This window comes from Trachinotus anak, unplaced genomic scaffold (assembly GCF_046630095.1).
Source record: "Trachinotus anak isolate AG129_WGS33_773 ecotype Australia unplaced genomic scaffold, CSIRO_AGI_Tana_v1 ptg000012l, whole genome shotgun sequence".
Lineage (NCBI taxonomy): Eukaryota > Metazoa > Chordata > Actinopteri > Carangiformes > Carangidae > Trachinotus > Trachinotus anak.
In genome coordinates this window covers 1,879,171-1,901,041 of record NW_027273863.1, presented here as the reverse complement: position 1 = coordinate 1,901,041, position 21,871 = coordinate 1,879,171, and the positions used below count along the sequence as shown (strand labels likewise).

Genomic DNA, 21,871 nt, shown 5'->3' with positions numbered 1-21,871 from the left:
GTGTGTGTCTGTGTCTAACCCTGCAGTCACAAAGACATGCGACACATTAAAGCCTTTGGTTTCATTCAGTGGAGAATATTTGGATGCATGTAAACAGAGGTGGAAACGAAAACCTCTGCTCCATTAATTTCAGCTGGAGTTTGAAATATTCTGCTCTCTCCTGTATTACACTGATTTGACGGGTGCAGTTGTTTTTAAATGACCTTTCAGATTACGATGAAGATTTTAAACTGACCTACAGAGATGTCAAGTCAAGAGTTGTCGGCCCCAAAGAGATTTCAGTCCAAACTTCTCAGATTATTCAATTTAAATAGTTGTCTTAAAGGTAAAATTATCAATATGTAAAAAAAAAACCCAGAACATTTCTGAAGCAGTTTTCTATGATGAACTATGATGCATAAATTATGTTTCTTCTGCTGTTTATATGTACATTTTAAATGTCATTGGTTTTCAACCTGTCATCCTGAGTTGGGCTCGAAAGATCTAAATCCTGGTTGAACTGACGACACCAGACTTCCATCAGAAATCACCTGTTTATCGATCAGTGGGAGCAGGTAACTCAGCTGTAGCTGCTGTGGATCCCTGGTGAATGACAGACTCCACCACTGACAATGCAGATGACTTTAAGAGGAGGGAACTGGTGAGAATGAACTCGTATAATGACGACAGCAGAATAAAAACCAGCCACAGAATTTTAAAAAAGTGAGTTTAATATGATCAGAACTCTGACAGAGCAGAGCTGGAGTTTGCAGAATGAACTGCAAAGCCACTTGACTCTTTTATTTACGTAGACACAAGTGGACAAAACAAAAACAATTTTATTAAAGGTCCCATGTTTTACTCTTCTCCAGTGTTTTATTTGAAGTGTTGATATCCATAAGAAGATATAATTGTGGCTTTAAGAACCAAGAACAGGTCAGTGTAGTTCTCATCTCCTCTCTCAGGCTTCTCTCTGGAGCTTTAGCAACAACAGAGCCTCTCTGCTGATTGGCTCACTGGTTGGGTCACTGTGTAAAAAAAAAAAAAAAAAAAAGCACATTTCCAGAAAACACTCAGAGGAACCACATTCTGCATGGTTGGATGGTGGGTCCAGGTGGGCGGGGCTTGGAGCAGTGCTTTGTTGTGACATCACAAAGTTCCAGAAGTCCTGACGGCTGGTTTTAAGGCTCAGTTTCTGAATATAGGCTGTGTGCATTTCTCTGTGGACTGAGCCTTTGATACTTTCACAGTATTAATATAGAAACTAGACCTGCTTTATAATCACAAACACATGGACATCTACCTTTAGACTGGATGGAGCTTTAATGCAACTCAACAATTTACAGCCTCAACAACAGGCTGGACCAACACAAAATACACAATAACTCAGGACAAGATTAATCACAACCATTGCATCACACTGTGAACTTACTGCGGTGCATTTGTTGCCTTCACAGTGATGATGTGTTCACTTGAAACAGATTATTACAGACAGTGGAATCAGATTTTTCTAACCATTACATCACATATCTGGACATAACATTCAAATACATCTGATGACTGAAGACAGGCTGCTGGACAGGTCAACACTGTCACAAAGAAACACACATGTAGATGAAGCTGGGTCAGCGCGGTGCAGGCTGAGGCCTCATGCTTGCAGTAGCTGCTGATGACCAGCAGGGGGAGAGGTCGGAGCAGGACAGGCCTCATCCTCCAGCAAAGACTCAATATCACACCTGGTGAGTACTAATGAAGTAAATACTATAAAATACTGAATAGCAACAGTGGCGTAGACCATCATGACTCAGGGTCATACTGTATAACATGTAACAGGATTCAATATAGTGAGAAGAAGTGCTGCTCAGATGGGCCCCTGGGGTCTCCTGCTGCATGTGGCCCAGTTATCATGATATTTCATCAAACTAAGATTTCTCTCTGGGATGTGGTGAAGTATAAAGTAGCATCAAATGGAAAAGCTCAAAAACACTTTACAGCACTGGTTTCTTGCATACTTGTCTTCAACTGCTCCCACTGTGTATCTACAGACCCACCCCCCCATCTCTCTCTCTCCTCCCTCCCTCCCTCCCTCTCTCTCCCTCCCCTCCGTCTATTCGCAGCCTTGCCCCTCTCCCTCCTGCAGCAGTGACGTGTAACCGGACCAGAGGACGACATGAACGGGCCTCAGCTCAGCGAGCTCCCGGACGACTCGGAGCAGCTGCAGCCGTACGTGGTGAGCCTGAGGCGGGGGGCGCTGCAGGCCAGCGAGCTGTCCGCCGTCCGGACGCTCTCCGACGGCTTCCTCCTCAAGTTTCTGCGGGCCAGAGACTTCGACGTGGATCTGTCTCTGAAGGTAAACACACACACACACACACACACAGGCTTCCCCCGGAGAACAATCACCCCGAGCAGCTGGAAGAACACAGGAGAACAGATTCAACTTGTATAATCAATAAGAACTTAACCGGAACTTTCTAAAAAGTTTGTGTTTTTATTGAAAGTCCATTTCCGAGATTATCGTTGCACAGTTTCTGTGTATGATTGACAGATTTGACAGAGCAGCAGTTATTGATTTATTATCTTGGTCAACTTTCACTTGTTTAGCACCATGTAAGCCATATGTGTTCAAGCATTTCAGGAATATGTGAATACGTGTACACTAGTTCTTACATTTCCACACAGCTGGCCTTCACACGCCTCCTCACAGCACAGGTCACAGGTTACCTTCACTCACTGCCACAGCCTGGCCGCCACAGTCAAAGGTCATATCAGCGCTCTGCAGGGACTCAGTGGACAGGGACTCAGTGGACAGGGACTCAGTGGACAGGGACTCAGTGGACAGGGACTCAGTGGACAGGGACTCAAACGTAGACAAATCAGGAGCTCAAGCTTAAATTCGGTTCAGTTTTATTAGTTTTTTATATAAGTTATATAAGTTATTTAGTTTTTTCTTATTTTATTTTTTGACATATTTCTCACAGCTTTGACCTCTTTAACAACTACAGTAACAACAAGTTCACAGTGCATCAATAACCAACAATACCAGTTCATCATTCATAGTCCAGAGTCATAAAAGCATACATCAATAACATTAATACCAAAATCATGGACTAATTTGCTTTTAATTGAAGGAGGATCAAAGGTTCGATGTCCAACATGTCCAACATGTCCTGATGGACGTGCAGCAAAGCCATGTGTGTTGGTCTTTTCGTGTCATGTTCTTCTCAGTCATATAAAGCTCAGACAAACTGAGACAAACAGTCCAGGACTTTTGTTCTCATTGGCCTGTGGCTGATTGTGCTTAAACAAGTGTGACAGTGACAAACAGATTGCAGTGAACTATATCACTGCTGTGTTGTGTCAGCGTTGGATTCAGGACTGAGTTTACTTCTCATACTTCAGAGTAGTGAGTCAGTATTGTTACTACAGCAGTCCTAAAGTGACTCCAGCTCTTTATTTGAGCCGTTGTGGTGTCAGCCAGTGGAGGTTGTAGTATCACATCAGGCTGAGTTGCTTGTTGTCATCTGACAGCAGCAGGAACTCAGACACTAACTGACTCTGACATTTACCAGTTTGCTTTTGTGTGAGCTGTGTTTTATTTCCTGTCTGATGCACAGCAGCCGGGACGTTTACTCTAAAGGGTGTGGCTCAGATAGCAGAGCAAAGGAAGGGTTACAAAACATTTGATCTGTGTCAACGTCTCCTGTGATGCACTGGTGTTTGAGCCCCTGTGAATTCCCTGGTGTCCCTGAACATGCCTGTGTCCCGTGCAGCTCTTACTGAACTACCAGCGGTGGCGGCAGGAGAGTCCAGAGATCAGCGGCTGCCTGTCTCCGCTCTCTGTGCTCGGCCTCCTCAGCACGTCGTATCATGGCGTCCTCCCGCAGCGGGACCACACTGGCAGCAGGGTGCTGGTCTACAGGATCGGTCAGTAAACCCCTGAAATCATTTGTCTTGTTTTTAAGCTGAAAACATCACAGAGCCGTGGATCAATCAAACACCACTGAACCATAAGACAGAATCATTTCAAGTTATAACCTTCAAGATCTCAGTCCTGGTCTGTGGTGACCCTGAACTCTGGGGGGGCCCAGGTAAAGAAGCCCATGGAAGATAAGTGTTTCACCATCATGATGTTTGGTGGTGGTAACTGTGGCCTGTGGTCTTCTTATGGACAACTACACACTGTTTGTGGGCCGTATGCTTCGGAGGACATGGTTGATGAAGGTGTGGCCCTTCGTAGGCTGACTGAAGTGAGACGGTCTGGTCTACGGAGGATTTTCACTGTGTGTCACCAGCAGTTCTCGCCCTAACTGTTGCAACACGAAGTGCGGCTCCTATCACCCAGCAACCTTTACAACACGTAACTTTTTTCACAGAAGCTTGAGGTTTTTCTGGGTTTCAACAGTTGCACCCTTAACTGAAACGCAACACTTACATTTAAAGTGTAATCCTCAGGCTCTCTGGGTTGTTTGTTGTCATATTATTTTCATTACTGGTGCAATGAACCATGGGATATGTTGGGATCCACCTCCAGGGAAAGAAGGACACATCTGAAGGAGCCTTTGAAATGGGACAGTGTGGCCGTGGTGCTGTGATGCAGTCAGTCCTCAGATGCTCTGAAGGATGAGACCTCTAATCTGAGACACAGCTACAGTCTCACTGTAAAGACACACACAGTGTTGTGGGTTAAACACAGCGTATGTGAACATATTATCTATCTATCTATCTATCTATCTATCTATCTATCTATCTATCTATCTATCTGAATCATCTTATCTACACAGACAGGAACCTTTGACCTTTTAACAAAGAACCAGCTGCTTTACTTTTACTTTTCCATCAAGTGCAATCCAACTACATGTGATGTAAAATAACAATGAACAGAGCTGAACACTAAAAATAACTCCTCCCACCTCACACCTCTGTGGGTGTGATGTCCGAGTGATGTTATCCTGCTGGAACGATAACGTCTTCTTCCTGGGGGTTTACCAGCAGCTGGAATCCTTGTTGTAGTGTTTCCTCTGTCGCCTGCAGTTGTGTATTTGACTGGATTTGTTTATCAGGCTTGTTCCTACTTAATGACTCTTTCATTAGGATTTTTTGACAGTTCCAGTCTGTGTGTCTCTGTTATTGTTTCCTGCCTGTTATAAGGACAGTCTTTATGGTTTCAGGTTCTTGACGTCAGTCAGTTGTTTCCTTATAATTAAATGAAGTGTAGATTTCCTTGTTAAGCCAGTTTATCTGCTCCCTCATTACTTTGGATGTAAAGGGAACCACATGACGCCTGAATGTGTCACACATTTGTCCATGAGGCCTCTCTAAAGAGGATCTATTTTGCTTCTCTGAGTTTTCCCTCTCTTACAGTGTGTTCTGTAGCTTTTTGTTCATGTAAGTCTTAAAGCTTAAAGTTCCCACTGAAGGGAGTAACTGTCAGCGCAAAACCCCAATTTTCTCTTGAATCCATTTCAAACATAAAACTTCTGTAAAACCTTTGTCTCAACTGAGGGAAATGTGTGTTTTTAGCCATGTTAGCAGCGCTGTGGTCCTGTGGTTCATGTTCCCCAGAGGATGAACTCACATCTGGCACTGTTATCAGGTCAGAGTTTCTGTCTGTAGCTAACAGCTAACAGACATGAAGAGCTACAGTCATTTGATTTAAGGTTAATACAAATATTGTGTAAGTCTGTGTGAGTACACTAACATCTGTCTGTCTGTCTCTCTCTGTCTGTGTGTCTCTGTGTCTGTCTCTGCCTGTCTCTCTCTCTCTTTCTCTCTGTCTGTCTCTCTGTCTCTGTCTATCTGTCTCTCTGTCTGTCTCTCTCTCTGTCTCTATCTGTCTGTCTCTGTCTCTGTGTGTCTGTCTCTCTCTCTCTGTCTCTCTGTCTCTCTGTGTCTGTCTGTCTGTTTCTCTCTCTTTTTGTCTGTCTGTCTGTCTCTCTCTCTGTCTGTCTCGCTGTGTCTGTCTGTCTGTCTGTCTCTCTCTCTCTCTCTCTCTGTCTGTCTGTCTCTCTCTCTCTCTCTGTCTGTCTCTCTGTGTCTACCTGTCTGTCTGTGTCTCTCTCTCTCTCTCTTTTTGTCTGTCTGTCTGTCTCTCTCCCTCCCTCTCCCTCTCTCTCTGTCTGTCTGTCTCTCTCTCTCTCTCTGTCTGTCTCTCTGTGTCTACCTGTCTGTCTGTGTCTCTCTCTCTCTCTCTTTTTGTCTGTCTGTCTGTCTCTCTCCCTCTCTCTCCCTCTCTCCCTCTCTGTCTCTCTCTGTCTCTCTGTCTCCAGGGCAGTGGAACCCAAAAGACTGGTCAGCCTTCCAGGTGTTCAGCATCAGCCTGATGACATCAGAGATCATCTCCATGGAGGCACAGACGCAGAGGCGGGGTCTGAAGGCCATATTTGACCTGCAGGGGTGGAGTTTAGGCCACGCCTGGCAGATTAACCCTTCCCTCGCCAGAAAGATTTCCTCTGTGCTCTCGGTAGGCTTCGGTCATGGGTCTGACTCTTCACGTGCCATGATCCTGTGCATCACATAGGTCTTCATCCACAACAACACTTTTTGTTGCTACGACAACAACACACAACTGTTTATAACAGGTTCTATAAGAAAAGGAGAACTTCAGGTCTTAACTAACACATTATGACAGATGTTACACCACAAGACGTTTCAGTGACGGACTGATTTACCAACGTGTTCTGAGATCAGCATGTTCACCTCAGCTGTTTTCTGTTCTGTGTGTGTGTGTGTGTGTGTGTCAGGACTCTTTTCCACTTAAAGTTAGAGGAATTCATCTGGTCAACGAGCCGATGTTCTTTCGGCCGGTCTTCGCCATGATTCGTCCCTTCCTGCCAGAAAAGATCAAACAGAGGGTGAGCCCCGTAACAACACGCCCATCTGGTCCCAGACTCTGGTTCCAGACTCAGGTCTCAGACTAAAACCCAGGTTCTTCTCCCCTCTGTAGATCCACATGCACGGTGTGGATTACCACGACACTCTGGGTGACTTCTTCTCATCAGCCATCCTGCCTCCAGAGTATGGAGGGGAGGGGCCTGGGATAGAGGAGGTGTGTCAGGACTGGACCAATCAGCTGCTTCGAAAGGAGACGCTCCTGCAGCAGATCGCCACCCACCCGACGGCGGACATTGCCATCACTGCTGAGGACTCCTTGATCTCAGGGGAAGAGACAGAGGGATGATGTGTGGAGCTGACCGTGGACCTAACCCATGGTCTGGCAGCCATTTTATTAAATTCTGAAGGACTAACTGTTGTTGTTGTTGTTGTTGTTGGCTCTGTTGGGAGAGTTGAAAAGATTTATCCTTCAGATGGACTTTGAGTTTACATGATGTTTATCCTCTTATTACAGTTCCATGAAGTCTGACCGAAGGGTGATGTTGCATCCTGTGGTTGAAACACACACGTGAAGTCCCAGCATCATGTCTGAGCCAGTTGTTCACCCCTTGACGAATCCTTTATAATTATAACAAAGTCAAACAATGATTATTTTGTTGGCACAGAAAAAACACAGTTCCCAAAGAAAAATACAAGCGCAGCAGCACAGATGCTTTCCTCATCATAATTTGGTTTCTCTTGGAAAGTCATTTTTTCATCACTCTGGTTGAATCTCTCTCTAAAATCGTACAGTTCACTCCCCTCTGTGCTGCTGTTATTACAGACACGCCTGTGCCATCACGCATCTCACCTCACTCTGTTCAGTCGGGACGTTTATCCAGAACACAGCTGCAGGTTTCGTTTTAAGTCCACTAAAAACATAAATGCTGAGTAAACAACAAAAGATTTTCTTCTCTAAACACGTGAGTGGAGCCACACAACAAACACACCGTTGAGAAAGGCTCGGTTTTGAGGTTATAAGCGTTGTTACAAATGTCAAAAAGTGGGTTTTTCATGAAGGTTTTCTAACCTCTGAAACTTCTAGTTTCACTTCTCTCTCTCTTTTACTCTCTCATCCTTGCCTTTTTCCCACTAGTGAGATGATGTCAGTTTCGTGTCTGGATGTTAAATGCTCAGTTAGAGTCAGGATGTAGTTAGCCTAGCTTGGAATAAAACTTGAGGAAACAGCTAGCTTGGCTCTGTATGTAAAAAAAAAAAAACTACCAACACCTCAAAGCTACTGATTAATATGTTGTACGTCGTTTGTTTGACCGTTGCACAAAGACACATGTAAACATCAGTTTTCTATATCTAACAACCCCATGCTAACCACATTGTTGTTAGCATTAGTTATTGTTTGTGAAAAACTCCCCTTAAAACCAATGTCTGTTAATGTACATTAAACAAACAGAACACAAATTAAATAAGAAAGATATGGAAGAGTGGATGGGTGAGAGCCACACTAGCTAATTATTTCCCTCCATTTTTTTATGCTAAGCTAGGCTAACCACCTCCTGACTCCAGCTCTATACCTCACACACAGACATGGAAATCTTATTTACCTCCTCGTCGTACTCTGATATAGAAAGCAAATAAAACATTTCCCACTGTGTTGAACTGTCGTTATGCCCCCTAGAGGCGACAATGAGGCCAGGGGCATTTTGTTTCCAGGCTTTCCGTCCGTATGGAACATATCCAGCTGTTTAGTGTTTTGGAGCAGAGACTGTTTGTCACCTCGACTTGGAACAAACCGAACTTATCCTAGGTCTTTCACTTTTACATGAATGTTGCAGAATGTTATTGTGAGGAAGTTTTTTTCAGGGACCTCTCTGTAGTTAGACATTAAGAGTTAAAAGCCTGTTCTCCTGTGGACCTCAGTGATGGACTCCTTAGGAGGAGGTTTGTGTAGCAGCTGCAGGACACGGAGCTCCAGCTGGAGGACGGGTTCAGTCCTCTGCACAGCTGAAGGTAGAGATGCTCAGTGAATTCAGTCTGTGAGTCCTGGAGTCCAGACAGTTTGTTTTCATGTTGAAGTATGAACCCTGCCTTCCCTCTAAATCATCACTCCATCCAGACCTTCATCCTATCAGCCGGACAAACAAATCCATCCTGACTGTTTGTTCATGATTCATCATTTCAACTGTGGTCTTTATTTTAACTGTTTAAAAGATGATAATATAATAATATAATAATAAATCATAATTTTCTGTCATTAATGACATGAAACTGGTGTTTTTATGGCACAATGAATTTCTTCAGTAATGTAATATGTATTCCAAAAGTAGATGGTGATTCCTTTCACCTGTTGGACCAATATTATGCACATATCACATGTTCCCAGGTTTGTAAAATTATATACATAGAATTAGGTTCATAATAACAGGAACTGATTTAATTGGTGAATTTGAAAATGTATTTCTGAGTGTTTCTTTAAATGATATAGATTTTGAAGATACATAAAAGAAAGGAAAACACAAAAGTTATGATGGTGACATTTTGTACTAATCTGACCTGAATAACATATGATGTATATTAACATGCTCTTTTTTTAAACTGGAAGTTTGTATTAATATTTGAAGCAGAGATCTGACCTTATATTCTTGTATCTCAGCAACATTTGTGCACATGACTGGGTCAATGAAATTAACTTTTGTTATAAATGTTGTTAATAAATGTTGCATTGGAACATGTTTGTGCATATCTACAGACTATTATGGATTTTTCATGCATGTGTGTTTGAAGCTTAGCACCTGGTACTGTACCTCCGTAGAATTACCATATGTAGAGTGGGGTCCAGAAGTCTGAGACCACTTTTCCAGTGGTCTCTGCACTCTATGTAAATATGTGTCACAGATATCACTGGTCAAACCGGTCAAATGTGTCAATGTAAAAGTGAAAAGTGATGAAGAAAACTTCAGAAACCTAATATTCAATTCACTGTCATGGTTATTTCAATGAACCTTCAATAACATGTTCCCTGTGTGTAAATCTTTTATTTTATTTTAAATTACAACTGGTCCTGTGAGTTGAAAACAAAAATAACTCACAGGTCACAGAGCCTTCAATGATCCAAGGTTGTTTTGTTTGAGGTATTTTATATACCTAATAATTTTAGGACCAAAACGATAATCTAAAAGAGGTAAAAAAATCTCTCTGTGGAGTTGGATGATTGTGAGCTACATGTAGCTATTTTACTTTAATTTACTCACAATTCTCTTCTTATTTTCATTGGGAATCATTTTCAGATGATGATTTTAAAAACCTAATGTGAGCATATAACATGCAACTCATATGATGTTTGAATGAAACAGTTCCAACAGTATATAACAGGCAGCTTTACTGCAGTCAGCTACAACATTAAAATGTAGTTTACATGCTGCTGCATCGATATCAATAATACAATAGGTTATAAAAATGTGACAGTATAACTTTTACTGTTACACAAACCACATGTTCCCATTAATGCTTTTACACAAGAGTTTGAATATGCTTTGAGTGTTTTCAGTTGACTTACTCTTACTTAACAGTTTTCCCACCACTCACACTAAGTCATTAATAAAAAAAAAATAAAAAAAACACTTTACTTTTGTGACCCTTCATGTCTTCCTGAAGTATCTCTCCCTCCTCTGTGTGTGTGTGTTTGTTTTTGTGTCTTGTGTCACTGCGCAGACCTTTGATCAGTGTTAAGGGGTCAGCAAACATCAGCCCAGTAAACATTATCTACTCTACAATGCTGCAAAACCACAGTTGACTTTAACTGTAAGTACAGACACACAAACACAGTGTCAGACTTTATACTCTACACATCAGGACAGATCTCAGATCAAGATGTGTCCTTGCGTTGTACAGATGTGGGTGAAATGTTGTGGGTTGTCATGACTCTTTGTCCTGGATGTCGTCACTTCAGTTTCTGCAGACGGGTTTATTGAGCTCTGGCTGAAACTGGGACAACAGTAAAGTTTATTTTCTGAACAGAGTGAAGAGTGCAGTGGGTCTGCAGAGTGACATCCACCGCTGAAGGCTCTATTACCAATACTGTGACTAAAGAAATAATGACACTTCCATATCAACATGCTGCAGCTGTGGACTGTTTATGGACTGAGAGACTTCACCAGCTCGTTTAGACTTGAATTCACATTGACTCAAACTTGTCCAGACTCTGGAACCTGCGAGCTGTTGACTGAAAACCATATTTCCCCATCAGGTGTCAGCTGTAGAAACACATCTTCCATCATCTCTCCAACCACCAGCTTCCCTCTCAGCTTACATTGCCTTAGTGCCTGTTCAAAGTTGCACCACCTTCCACACATACACAACTCACTAAAACAGGTGAAGTGACCCAGCACACACTTGGAGGGAAACAATTAATACAATTAATCATTAGATGTAGATAGAAACACATTGCACTGAAATGATCATTTATTTAATATTTTTTATTTTTTATTTTTTGCAGACCTTGCTGACCTGTCACTGCACAGAATACCCCAGAATCCAGAGTAGCTGCCCAGATATTTATGATTAAATCTGGACCGGACATGCTCAGACCACATGCTCAGATTCATGGGGTTTTGGCGTAGTGTGAGTAGATTTGTTTATTTCAGTTAAATTTGTCTCATTATAACCTCAGAGACATGAACGACTGATCACTTCACCTGGTCCTTTCAGTCACATTTGGAGAGAAAACTTTTTCATCATCTCATGAAAGATCCAGCCCCGACTTTCAGATGTTTCATATGAGATCAAATCACGTGATGGAAGCTCATGTGATTTTCATGTTTTACATTTAATATCACATGTTGAACTTGGTTTTTTTTTGTGTAACATGAATTTCAGATGTGAATTGTTCACCAACTGTTTATTTCAACATTACTTTCCAAGGTTGTTGTGTAAATGTGAGATGTTTGATTCAGTGTTTTAACAGAATGGAGGATGTTTGATTTGTCTCTGCTGGTCTGTTGATGTGAGGCAAACTGACTTGATGAAATCTGCAGTGAATCAACAGTTTCCTGTGTCGTCTCCACACTGTTCCTCCGAGACACACACTGAGTCTCCTTCATCATTCTAAACACCTGATGCTCCTGATATAACTAGACTGATTCAGAGCTCCCACGTCCCTTTGACCTTTTGAAGGCATGGATCAATAATAGTTCCACAGTAACACATCCACAGTGTTTTTCATCATATGTGAGACTGATAGCAGCTCAAAGGGACTTTTAACAAATGTATTCAAACAAAGAAAAAGTTAGCATTAGCATGAGGTGGGCTTTCTTTTGGTTTTTAATTCAGAAGCTTCATAGAAATAAACTGAGCCATCTCTGTAAGATAAACATGATTGGATCACAGTGGTTAACTGATGTTTTATTGTATCTTTAAAACTGAAATATTCATTGACTTAAAAATACATGACCTGAGAAAAACAGACAACAAATAGTTTAATATGAGGAAAAGGTTGTTTCCAGTAGTTCTGGTGATTTACTGTAATTCACAGGATTGTTTTGACTTGGACTGTGGGAAAAAGTCAACATGTTGTTTTTTGAGCTGTTAATCATTATTCAAAACCCAAAGGAGGAGCCTCACTGCAGATCAGCATTTGCACTTTAACACCACCTGCTGGAGATGAAGACAACTGCAGAAAATTCACAGAATAAAACAATGAAAAAAAACTTCAATTGTACTCTGACTGTTTATGTCAAGTATAAAATTTAAACTCGTCTCTTGTTTCAGTGAAGGTGAGTCTTGATAAATCTGAATCTTAATCTGTGATTAGTTACATGTGTAAGAAAGTTCCAATTGTTTAAATCACTGTCAGAACTTATAATAATGAGTTCATTTGACAAAATGCATGATGGATTGTTTACTTAACTCATAGATTTAAGTTATTCAGAAACATTGTTAACTTATTTCCATGTACTTCCCAGCATGCATTGCATTAAGGTTAAATTAATGGGAAAAAAGTCACGTGATGGAGGCAGTTTTGCATCTGCTCTTCTTGTGAGAGGCTCTAGAGTTATAGCAGTTGTATTTATACTCAGTGTCTGGGTTGGTGCGGTGCAGCACAGGGGCCCCACCACGGACCGTTTTAGCACCATTCCTGTTCACACTCTGCACAGCGGACTTTATATATAGCTCTAAATCCTGCCACGTGCAAAAATACTCTGATGATATTGTGGAATCTATCAGGAGTGGACAGGAACAGCAATACAGAGACCTTGTGGAGGCCTTCAGGGGCTGGTGCAGTAGGAGCTGCCTCCACCTTAACACCACTAAAACTAAGGAGATAGTGGTGGATTTCAGAAGCTCTAGACCACCCTATCTGCCTGTCTCCATACAAGGGTGGGACATTGAGGTGGTGCACTCCTACAAATACCTGGGGGGCCCACTGGATGACAAGCTGGACTGGACCCTGAACACCGATGCTCTCTACAAGAAGGGGCAGAGCTGCCTTTTCTTCCTGCGGAGGCTGAAGTCCTTTGATGTACGTGATGGGAGGCTGCACATATTTCACCACACTGTGGTGGCCAGTGTCCTCTTCTATGCTGCTGTGTGTTGGGGGGGCGCAGCCCGAATGACAAAAACACCAAGCGGCTGGACAAGCTGGTGAAAAAAGCCAGCTCGGTGCTCGGCAACAGGCTGGACTCACGTAAAACTGGTGCAGAGGGAACAAACTGAAATCTATTATGGACAACAGTAGACACCCTCTCCACAGCCTCCTGGCTGGGCAGAGGAGCAGCAGTGGCTGATCTGAGTGGTTCAGGAGATCCTTTGTCCCCACTGCAATTAGACTGTTAAACACCGTCTGCCAGCTCCACTGCCCCAACCTTGAAAATACATCCACATCAGAATTCTGCTGGTAGATTCAGCTCAGTGTTTAATACACACCTCCCCCAGGACACTGAGAACACAGGACTTTCTCACAGACAGACTCCAGACAGTTCAGACTGACAGTCAGACCTCCTCCATAGTACTCATCACCAGAGTGCCCTGGGGTCAGTGCTCAGCCCCCTCCGGTTCACACTGTACACCCATCACAATCAACAGCCTTACAGAGTGAAGAACAGAGAACAACCTACAGCTCGACGTCAATAAAACCAAGTCACTGACTGTGGATTTTATAAAAAGAAGCAAGGACACACACGCCTGTCTGCATCAGGTGAGCTGAGGTGCAGCAGGTGAACAGTTTTAGGTTCCTCACCGTCGTGGTCATCACACATCTCCACCCTGGTGAAGAAAGTGCAGAGGCAGCAGTATGTCTGAAGGAAACTTAACAAGGCTAAATTCCTGTGCTGAGGTCTTGTTGACTTTTACAGATTAGCAACAGAAACTGAAAACATCTGAGGCCCAGGACAGGAAGTCTCTGCAGCAGGAGATTAAAACCACCCGGAACATCATCGGTACCTGTCTAACAAGGTGAGATGAGGTGAGATGTGAAGAGCCCAGAGGATACTACCAGACAATACCCACCCCCCTACTGCTGTCTGACAAGTGTGAGTCCACTGACGTCATCCTCCACACTCCACCATGAAAATAGTTTTACTGTTATGACCTGATCATTTATTCATTTATTTATACTTGTGTTTTTTGTGAGCATCAAAAAGGGACATCATCTATAATTTCATTATACAATCTTGTGTAGCATAATAATTCATAATTCAATTGAATCTTGAAAACTGATCTTGAAATCTGTGTGGAGATCAAGAGAGTCCACCCCCCCTCTGAAGAAGAGGAACAGCCATAGGCTACAATGACATTCATGCGTGTGCTTCCAGTAGTGTGACCACTGTGTGAGGATAAAGTGGGTCAGAGAAATACAGGTCACTCTGACTGAGAGGAGGTCTTGAAGGCTGCCAGCAGAGGGCATCGGAGAGCTGCTGGACAGAGTGAAAACCAGGTAGGGATCAAACCCAGAACACATGCCTGCAGATCACATCCAAGATCCTTTAAAAAAAAACTGTATTCCTTTCTTTGTTAAATTACTTCTAGCTGTAATAAAATGAACTCAACCTGAAGAGCAACAGTTGGAGGAGTACATTAAATACCATACACAACAGAAATGGAAAAAAAACAAGTCATAAACAACCTGTTCACCACAATATTTTTAGATATAAAACATGCTCTTCCTCTCTTTGTTGGCAGAATACCACTACCTGTTTTCTAGACAGTACATGTACCTGGAAGTAGAACATCAACACAACAACAGCACAGTAGCAGCACAGTAAGTGTGGCTGCTAGACAGGAATATGTCTTTCACGTCGCTGCTGCCTTGTCTGCAGATACAGTCTTTTGTGAGGAAGGAAACTCCAGAGCCATAAGAGGAGACGCTGATCGTCTTCCTCCCAAAGCCTTTCAAAGATGAAGTCATAAAGCTATGGACCTCTATTTACAGTCTTCAGGATGTGCTTCTTGTCATTACTTGAAACAATACAGGCTAACTACCCACTGACACACCGGTGTAATAAAGCCAACAGACAGGGGGCGAGGGGGGGCTGCTCTCACTAGATGTCCCTGTCATTGCAAATGAGAGCATTAATTGCCTCCATAAGACTAACGCCGCACCCCAGACACCTTCTCCAGCTTCTCTTTTCCGAGACACCATCTTCAGCCCACTGAAAGTTGTAACTCTGCCCTTTGCCCTGCAGATACTGCATCCAACCCCTATCTGTAAACTAGCAGATAATGAGCCCACCTGATCTGGGGAGGGGGTCACAACACAACAGACTGCTTGTGTGACAATGTGTGTATATTGGGTGTGGTTTATTTAGATATTACATCACCATTCACAGGGTCCCTCTGTTATTCATTGGGTCCCACTTTGCCTTGGCCCAACATGAGGTGCATATACTAATCTTTGCTAGTTTTAAGAATTCTAGTCAAGCAAACAGGCTCACCCCATTGGCAGATTTTTTGCTCAACAGAAGACAATTTGATTAAATTTAAGAATATTTGGCTTCTTTTTGGCAGGGATGTTTTTGCAGTGTGTGAACCAGCTGAACTTGACTCTTGGTCACCCAGCAATACAGAAAGACCATCGCTCATAGTTTCACAATGAGCCTCCAGAGCAGCTTCCCTGAACCCTGCTGCAGGGATGAGAATCCATTCTCCCATGAGATATTCTTTCATCATGGTGTTTTGAGGATGATGAACAGCTCAGTCTAACACACGGTTTCTAAATCACTGGACGACGGTGATCACTCAGAATGACTCTGTTTTTATTTGCAGGCTATAATGCAATGAAGGTGCTAAGTCCTGATTTGTACACAGAGGTACAGCATGGTCCTAAAGTCTGAACCCTAACCCACTGAGCCACGCTGCCCACTTCACACCAGTGAAGAAACAAGAAGAAATACACACATCTATCATTTAAAAACTACTAAAACTGTTCAACCCACAGCATCAAATCACTGTTTTCATTGGATCCTGTTACTCATAGTAAGACATTGATTTAGAAAAGAAACTTTTAAAGATTTCATTTTTGGATTTAGGGCACTCAAAGCACTTGGACACGGTTAAGGAAAGATTGTGAAGGTCAGTACTGTGTGGTTGGGTATGGGACAGATTAATCCACCAGGAGGCGCCCTTTGTACGTCCACTGGAACATGCGCAAACACCTCCCTTCTGAAACTTTGTGTTCCATTGGGGGAAGCAGTGAACTGAATCTGTGGTGGCTTTTGTTCCCTTTAACATATTGTAAATGTAGTTGTTTATAAAATAAAACCTGTCTGAGTTTTGACTGTGAAAGTTTACTTGTAGGTTTGTACGTGACACTGTGTCCCCTCCAACTGCAAACACACACACACACACACACACAACAATCATGCAAATGAGATTCCACTGAGGTGATTAGATCACCGCTCACACCCAAATCACTTCTCCTCACTGATATACAGTACGTGAGAACAGCTGTGCTTGTTACAGACCCCTGCCCCACCTATTGTGAGATAACCAAATGGTCAGGACTGTGTGACTCTGTGTGTGGGAGGTTGGAGGTGTGACTGGGTGGGTGTTTTTAAACTATTAGGGTTTTCTCTGCTCTCATTGACCGGTTCAGGACGTCGCCTGCATGCTGCTTTAATATTAGCACTTTAAAAAGAAGTTCAGACAGCATGGGGTTAGCTGGACCAGACTACTCCACCATCACAGACTGTTAGCATTACACAGGGTTAGCAGTGATTAGGTTCTGGAGTGGGGAGGATCTAGCACCAGTTTTTTTAGTGGCAGTGGTCAGGAGAGGTGCACCAAATTCAAATGTCTCAGAGTCCCATTTAACATCAGCTGGAGCAAAGCCAACACTTAACACACCCACAGAAGCTGACCACATGTGACAATGTGATATTTTTACTTGTTAAAAGATGTTTATCAATGAAAGAAAACGGAAAGTAGCAGTAAAACAGAGAGGCACTGGTGATGGCCGACAGTAGATAATGATAATGATGCTTAACTTTGTGAAAGGTTTGTATAGTTTTTTCCAGGCCTGTTTATCTGGTCTATTGGAGGTTTTTTTGAATATATATCACAATGAAAGTTATGTGTAATAAATATAGGCCTATACTCTCTACAGCCTCTCAAAAGAAAATGAAAACATCAAATAAAATAGATTAAACTTCTGTAATTTTTAATTGTTCTAACTGTAGTGAATTCTCTTTGAAGCCATAAATCTTGCTGCTATAATTGAGAGCTGCCGTGTGGAAACAACGCGATGCCACGGGATCTACCATCTTGCCACGTTCCAGAGGAGCCCGGGGGGCGGGGACAGGCGAGAACACGGTCCACACGGTTGAATAAGCCCAACGCCTCTCGAATCTCATTGGTCTGAACGTCCCCCCGTCCCGCCTGCTTTTGTGTAGCGAGCCCGTCATTGGCTAAAAGACCCGTCAATCCGAAAGGGGACGTGGTTTCTATGGTTCTGGCTTTTATGAGGCAGGAGGAGAAATTTTGATTTCTTTTCACCCTCAGAGGCGCAGACCCCGGCCGCTCCACTACCTTCCGCTCTCCGTTCAGAGGTCTGCGAGCCCCGCCGCCGGACACTCACCATGGCTTCAAAGAAAGGCGCGAAAATGCAGAAATCCAAAGGTGCGTCGCTGCTTCTCTCTCAGTCTGTCCCGGGTCACAGGGCGGGATAATGCGCTGCAGCTTTCACTGTCAGGCCTCTCTAACTTAATCTGGTCTGTAGCTGGTGCTTCATCCAGGCCCCTGGCCCTAGTCCTGCTCTTCATTTAGCTTTGAATGGTGTCTCGGTGAGTTTGTTCAGCTGCAGTTAAACCAGCGCATATAAACACTGAACTGGAGCTCAGCCGCACACCGACCACTGCGTTAACACGTCAACACGGTGTGTGTGTGTGTGTGTGTGTGTGTGTGTGTGTGTGTGTGTGTGTGTTTCTAATGGGAACCACTGAGCTCTGCCCTCATCCTGTCAGTACGACTCCACATCGACCAGCTGGGGACGTCGCACCTCACAGCTCGGTGTGTTTTAACCGTCAGCCGACGCTCCTGCGCCCCGCTGCCACCAGCTGGTAATCCGGTGTCCGGCCTGTGGACCGCGGCGGCTCCAGTCAGGGGATTACAGAGATAACGTTAGTCCTTCTCCAGAGGCGTGTGTGTGTGTGTGTGTGTGTGTGTGTGGACCCCTGAGGCGCAGAGCACCCCGCCCCCCACTCTAGTCCAGTCACTTATCCAAGTGCTCACGTGTCATTATGAGAGGCTGTGGGTGGAGGTTTCTACGTGGACCCGGGGGTCCCCGCTGTTGGGTCCCCGCTCAGGGGTCCCCGCTGCTGGGTCCCCGCTGCTGGGTCCCCGCTGCTGGGTCCCCGCTGATGTGCAGCTCTGCTCTGGACCTTTAACGTTACCTTCATCAGCAGCTTCATCTCCTCCTGCTGACACCGACACTCAGCGGTCAAGCTCCCACTGACCGTCTCAGAATAAATCTACCTGTCATTTCCTGCTGCTCTGTACTGTTGTGTACTGCTGATGAGCAAAGCTTTCACCTGTGTGTGTTCATACAAACTACAAGAAGCTGTGAGGACACTTTGTCCTCTACTGGCCGCACAGCTCCCCACAGTCACTGATGTTGTCGGGATCCAACAGCCACATGACATAAAAAGCCATTTAATAACGTCACGTGTTTAATTAATGTGGTTAATGTATAAACTGAGTTTATTGTTTTTGTCGATGCTGAGTGTCAGTGCGTTACTCTCACAGCCCCAGATGAATGAATGGAGAGCTGAGCGGGGACGGGGACAGTAAAAACAACATGAACGCAGCTTTGAAATAAGCGCAGTTTCTCTGAATGACCCGTCTGCAGTGATCAGCGAGGTGTTGATAACGTCCCGGGCTGCAGCGGATCAAAGGGCAGAGTGACGGTTAGAAAAGTCCAGGGAACAAAATGTTCAGCTTTTTCGTGTCTCTTCCTGACCCCGCCCACCACAGTCCCTATGTGGGTACGTATGGTTTAGCAGTGTGTGCGGGTGATTACAATGAAACACACAGCGAGCAGAGTGGATCTGTGGAGGAACCATAGACTGTATATACTGTGTATCATTCTCCAGCAGAGGATGGCGTTTATTACATTAAGTGTATTTTATTTATTCTCATAATCAATGAATGATCTCTGTGGTCAAACGTTGGTTCAGTCCTTCAAAAAAATACTACTTTATTTGAGATATCACTATTTATAAGCATACAGACTGGATGTTTGTTGCACACTGCGTCTCTGATAGCGCAGTAAAGGAGGTCAGAAGTGTAGCAGATCATAACAGCGTCCAGGTTTGAGGAATATAGTGGACAATCTCCTTTTACCTTCAACACCTGGGCAGGAACTTGTTTCAGCCAATTATTTGTTGCTGTTTGCATAGATGGAAAACTTTTTTCTCTGGAGCTGTGGTGAGTTAACCACAACAGACAGACAGAGGCATGTGAACCTTGTCTGTGTTTATTTGACTTGGGTCATGTGATCAAACAATTATGGTGTCTTATCAAATATTGATTTTTGGCTCTAACAGTCCAGTCTAGACTTGAACCTGTCAGTTTAGAGGCATTCAGTCTGAATCATCTCCAGATGTGCTGAACATGCGGTTGAATCATGGTGTATTTCTGCTGCTGTATCTGCACTTCATTTGAATTGAATTTCACCTTGTTTGTCATATGTTGTGTTTACCTATCTATGTTGTGTATCATGTCAGCCCCCCCCCCACCCCCCCCCCCCACCCCCAGGGCTGGGTGTTGCTGAAGTATGCAGAGACAGAAGGGTAACAGCCATGCCTGTGATGCTGTTTTGCATCCTTTGTGTTTGCAGTGTTTTCTCTCAACAAACTAAACCCTGTGGATGGAAACACCACGGTGTAGCCCTGCATGAAAGTGCATTGCTGTGTGTTTTTTAAGTTTGGGCTGATTAAGTATGTGATGAGATGATATGATAGGAATTCAGATTAATTTTAAACTGAGAAAACATGGCGGCAATGTCACTACTTCATCTGGTTATGAGGGTCAAGATTTCAAAAATCACTTAGTGTGCCAAGGCTCAGATCCTCTCTTCTGATTGGCTGACTGAGGATCACGTAACAGAGGATTGTCTCTTTTGTTATGCATATAATAATCTGAAAGATGGCATGCTAATCAAAGAACTGGGTGTGTGTTTGAGGTGTATATATATATATATATATATATATATATATATATATATATATATATATATATATATTAGGGCTGTCAATCGATTACAATATTTAATCGCATGAGTGATCATAGTTAATCATGATTAATCGCATATTTTTAATCTGTTCTAAATGTATCTTAAACTGATTGTAATACTCTTTTCAACATGAGAATAGACAAATGCTTGCTTTATGCAAAAAAAAGTCATGTTTATTTATTGCTACAATGAGAAATACTCTCAGTTCAAGTAACTAACATGTGCAAACTGCATTGTAAAACAAGATGCTGAAATAAATATGGTTTGCTTCATGCGAGGAGGGGGCGCCGGGCTCTGTGCATCCGCTGTGTGCTTGGCCGACAGGTGGTATTCGAGACTAGACGTACTCCGGTGTAAGGTGACCATTTCCATAACACCAAAAAGGAGGACATTATGCGGCATATCAGTAAATTACTATGGTGTACATAGGACTCTAGTATACTCTCATTTATAGTACAATTGTGAGTGGTTTAAAGATGATGTTTGTGTCGCTGAATAGGCTACACAAACATACAGCGGCCGGACAGGGCATTGAAAATCCGGACTGTCCGGCCTAAAGCCGGACGCCTGGTCACCCTACTCCGCTGGTACGTAAATTCACCGCGACAATAAATACAAATGACTTTTGTCCTGTCAAGAGAGCCATCTGGCAAGACTTTGAAGCTGAACTTGCCATTCAAAACATCTTTTTCATCCATTACTGCTCACGACGGCATCGACCTCGGTCATTGCTTCCTGATTTCCCGAGCTACGGAGTGGCCCGAGGTTCAAATGTCACAAGCGCTATTCACGTTAAAAAAATTAATCCTGTTAAAGGCATGTTGCGTTAACGCGTTAATAACGCGCTAACTTTGACAGCCTTAAAATATATATATGCGGCAGTTTTCATTGACACCAAGCAACCAATCAGAAACCAGTATTTTCTGTTTGTTAGTAGTCGACCACAGCATGTTATAAAGTTGAGTGTGTGTCTGTTCTGTGTTTGACCAGTGTCTTTGCAGTGAGCCTGTGAGATAATCTAATTAGCTTGATGCTAGCTCAACAAACAGCAGCTCCAGCTAATACGAGCGACTTTTTGGGGATTTCTCACAACAAAGCATGGCGCGGGATTTGTTTCCTGCCTTTTATGTCACCCCTGGATCACGGCCTCCGTCAGTGGAATGTACTGAGCACCATCACAGATCCTGGCGCCACGAGGCCGAGTCCACTGTCAGGGAGGTGCTGCACTGAAGGAGCAGGGGTAGTTAGCTTCTAGGTGGATGATTGAATGATGAATTCTGCTAAGCTGTTCCTCACATGCAGAAATTTCTCCCTTGTGGAGTTTTCACTTCTCAAAATCAG

At 43.4% G+C, this 21,871-nt stretch overlaps 2 protein-coding genes across 4 annotated transcripts in view; both read left to right on the top strand.

Annotated features, from left to right (window-relative positions):
- The first annotated feature begins 1,613 nt into the window (after window positions 1-1,613).
- On the top strand, window positions 1,614-9,539 carry ttpa (tocopherol (alpha) transfer protein). 3 transcript variants are annotated; one of them, XM_071491298.1, is made up of 6 exons: window positions 2,089-2,329; window positions 3,750-3,903; window positions 6,246-6,439; window positions 6,720-6,830; window positions 6,923-7,187; window positions 7,325-9,539. In XM_071491298.1, the coding sequence occupies exons 1-5, from the start codon at window positions 2,150-2,152 to the stop codon at window positions 7,154-7,156; spliced, it is 873 nt and encodes a 290-aa protein (XP_071347399.1). In that variant the 5' UTR covers window positions 2,089-2,149; the 3' UTR covers window positions 7,157-7,187; window positions 7,325-9,539. The 3 variants fall into 3 exon arrangements, with proteins under 3 accessions (XP_071347400.1, XP_071347399.1, XP_071347397.1); XM_071491299.1 differs by lacking the exon at window positions 3,750-3,903 and adding an exon at window positions 1,614-1,718 and having other exon boundaries at window positions 2,097-2,329; window positions 6,923-9,539; XM_071491296.1 differs by having other exon boundaries at window positions 2,090-2,329; window positions 6,923-9,539.
- Window positions 9,540-17,739: 8,200 nt separating this feature from the next.
- The window catches only part of asph (aspartate beta-hydroxylase), a 33,117-nt gene continuing 28,985 nt past the window's right edge, over window positions 17,740-21,871 (top strand). Inside the window, exon 1 of the mRNA XM_071491294.1 lies at window positions 17,740-17,916. Coding sequence (XP_071347395.1) covers window positions 17,877-17,916 — 40 coding nt within the window. The 5' untranslated portion in view covers window positions 17,740-17,876. The remainder of the gene's footprint in view (window positions 17,917-21,871) is intronic.

What these genes read in the sequence shown, in the direction of transcription:
- ttpa (XM_071491298.1), top strand. Translation starts at nt 2,150, where the DNA reads ATGAACGGGCCTCAGCTCAGCGAGCTCCCGGACGACTCGGAGCAGCTG. An exon ending in GGTGCTGGTCTACAGGATCG is followed by an intron (nt 3,904 to 6,245) that starts GTCAGTAAACCC and finishes CTCTGTCTCCAG; the next exon opens with GGCAGTGGAACCCAAAAGAC. An exon ending in CAGAAAAGATCAAACAGAGG is followed by an intron (nt 6,831 to 6,922) that starts GTGAGCCCCGTA and finishes TCCCCTCTGTAG; the next exon opens with ATCCACATGCACGGTGTGGA.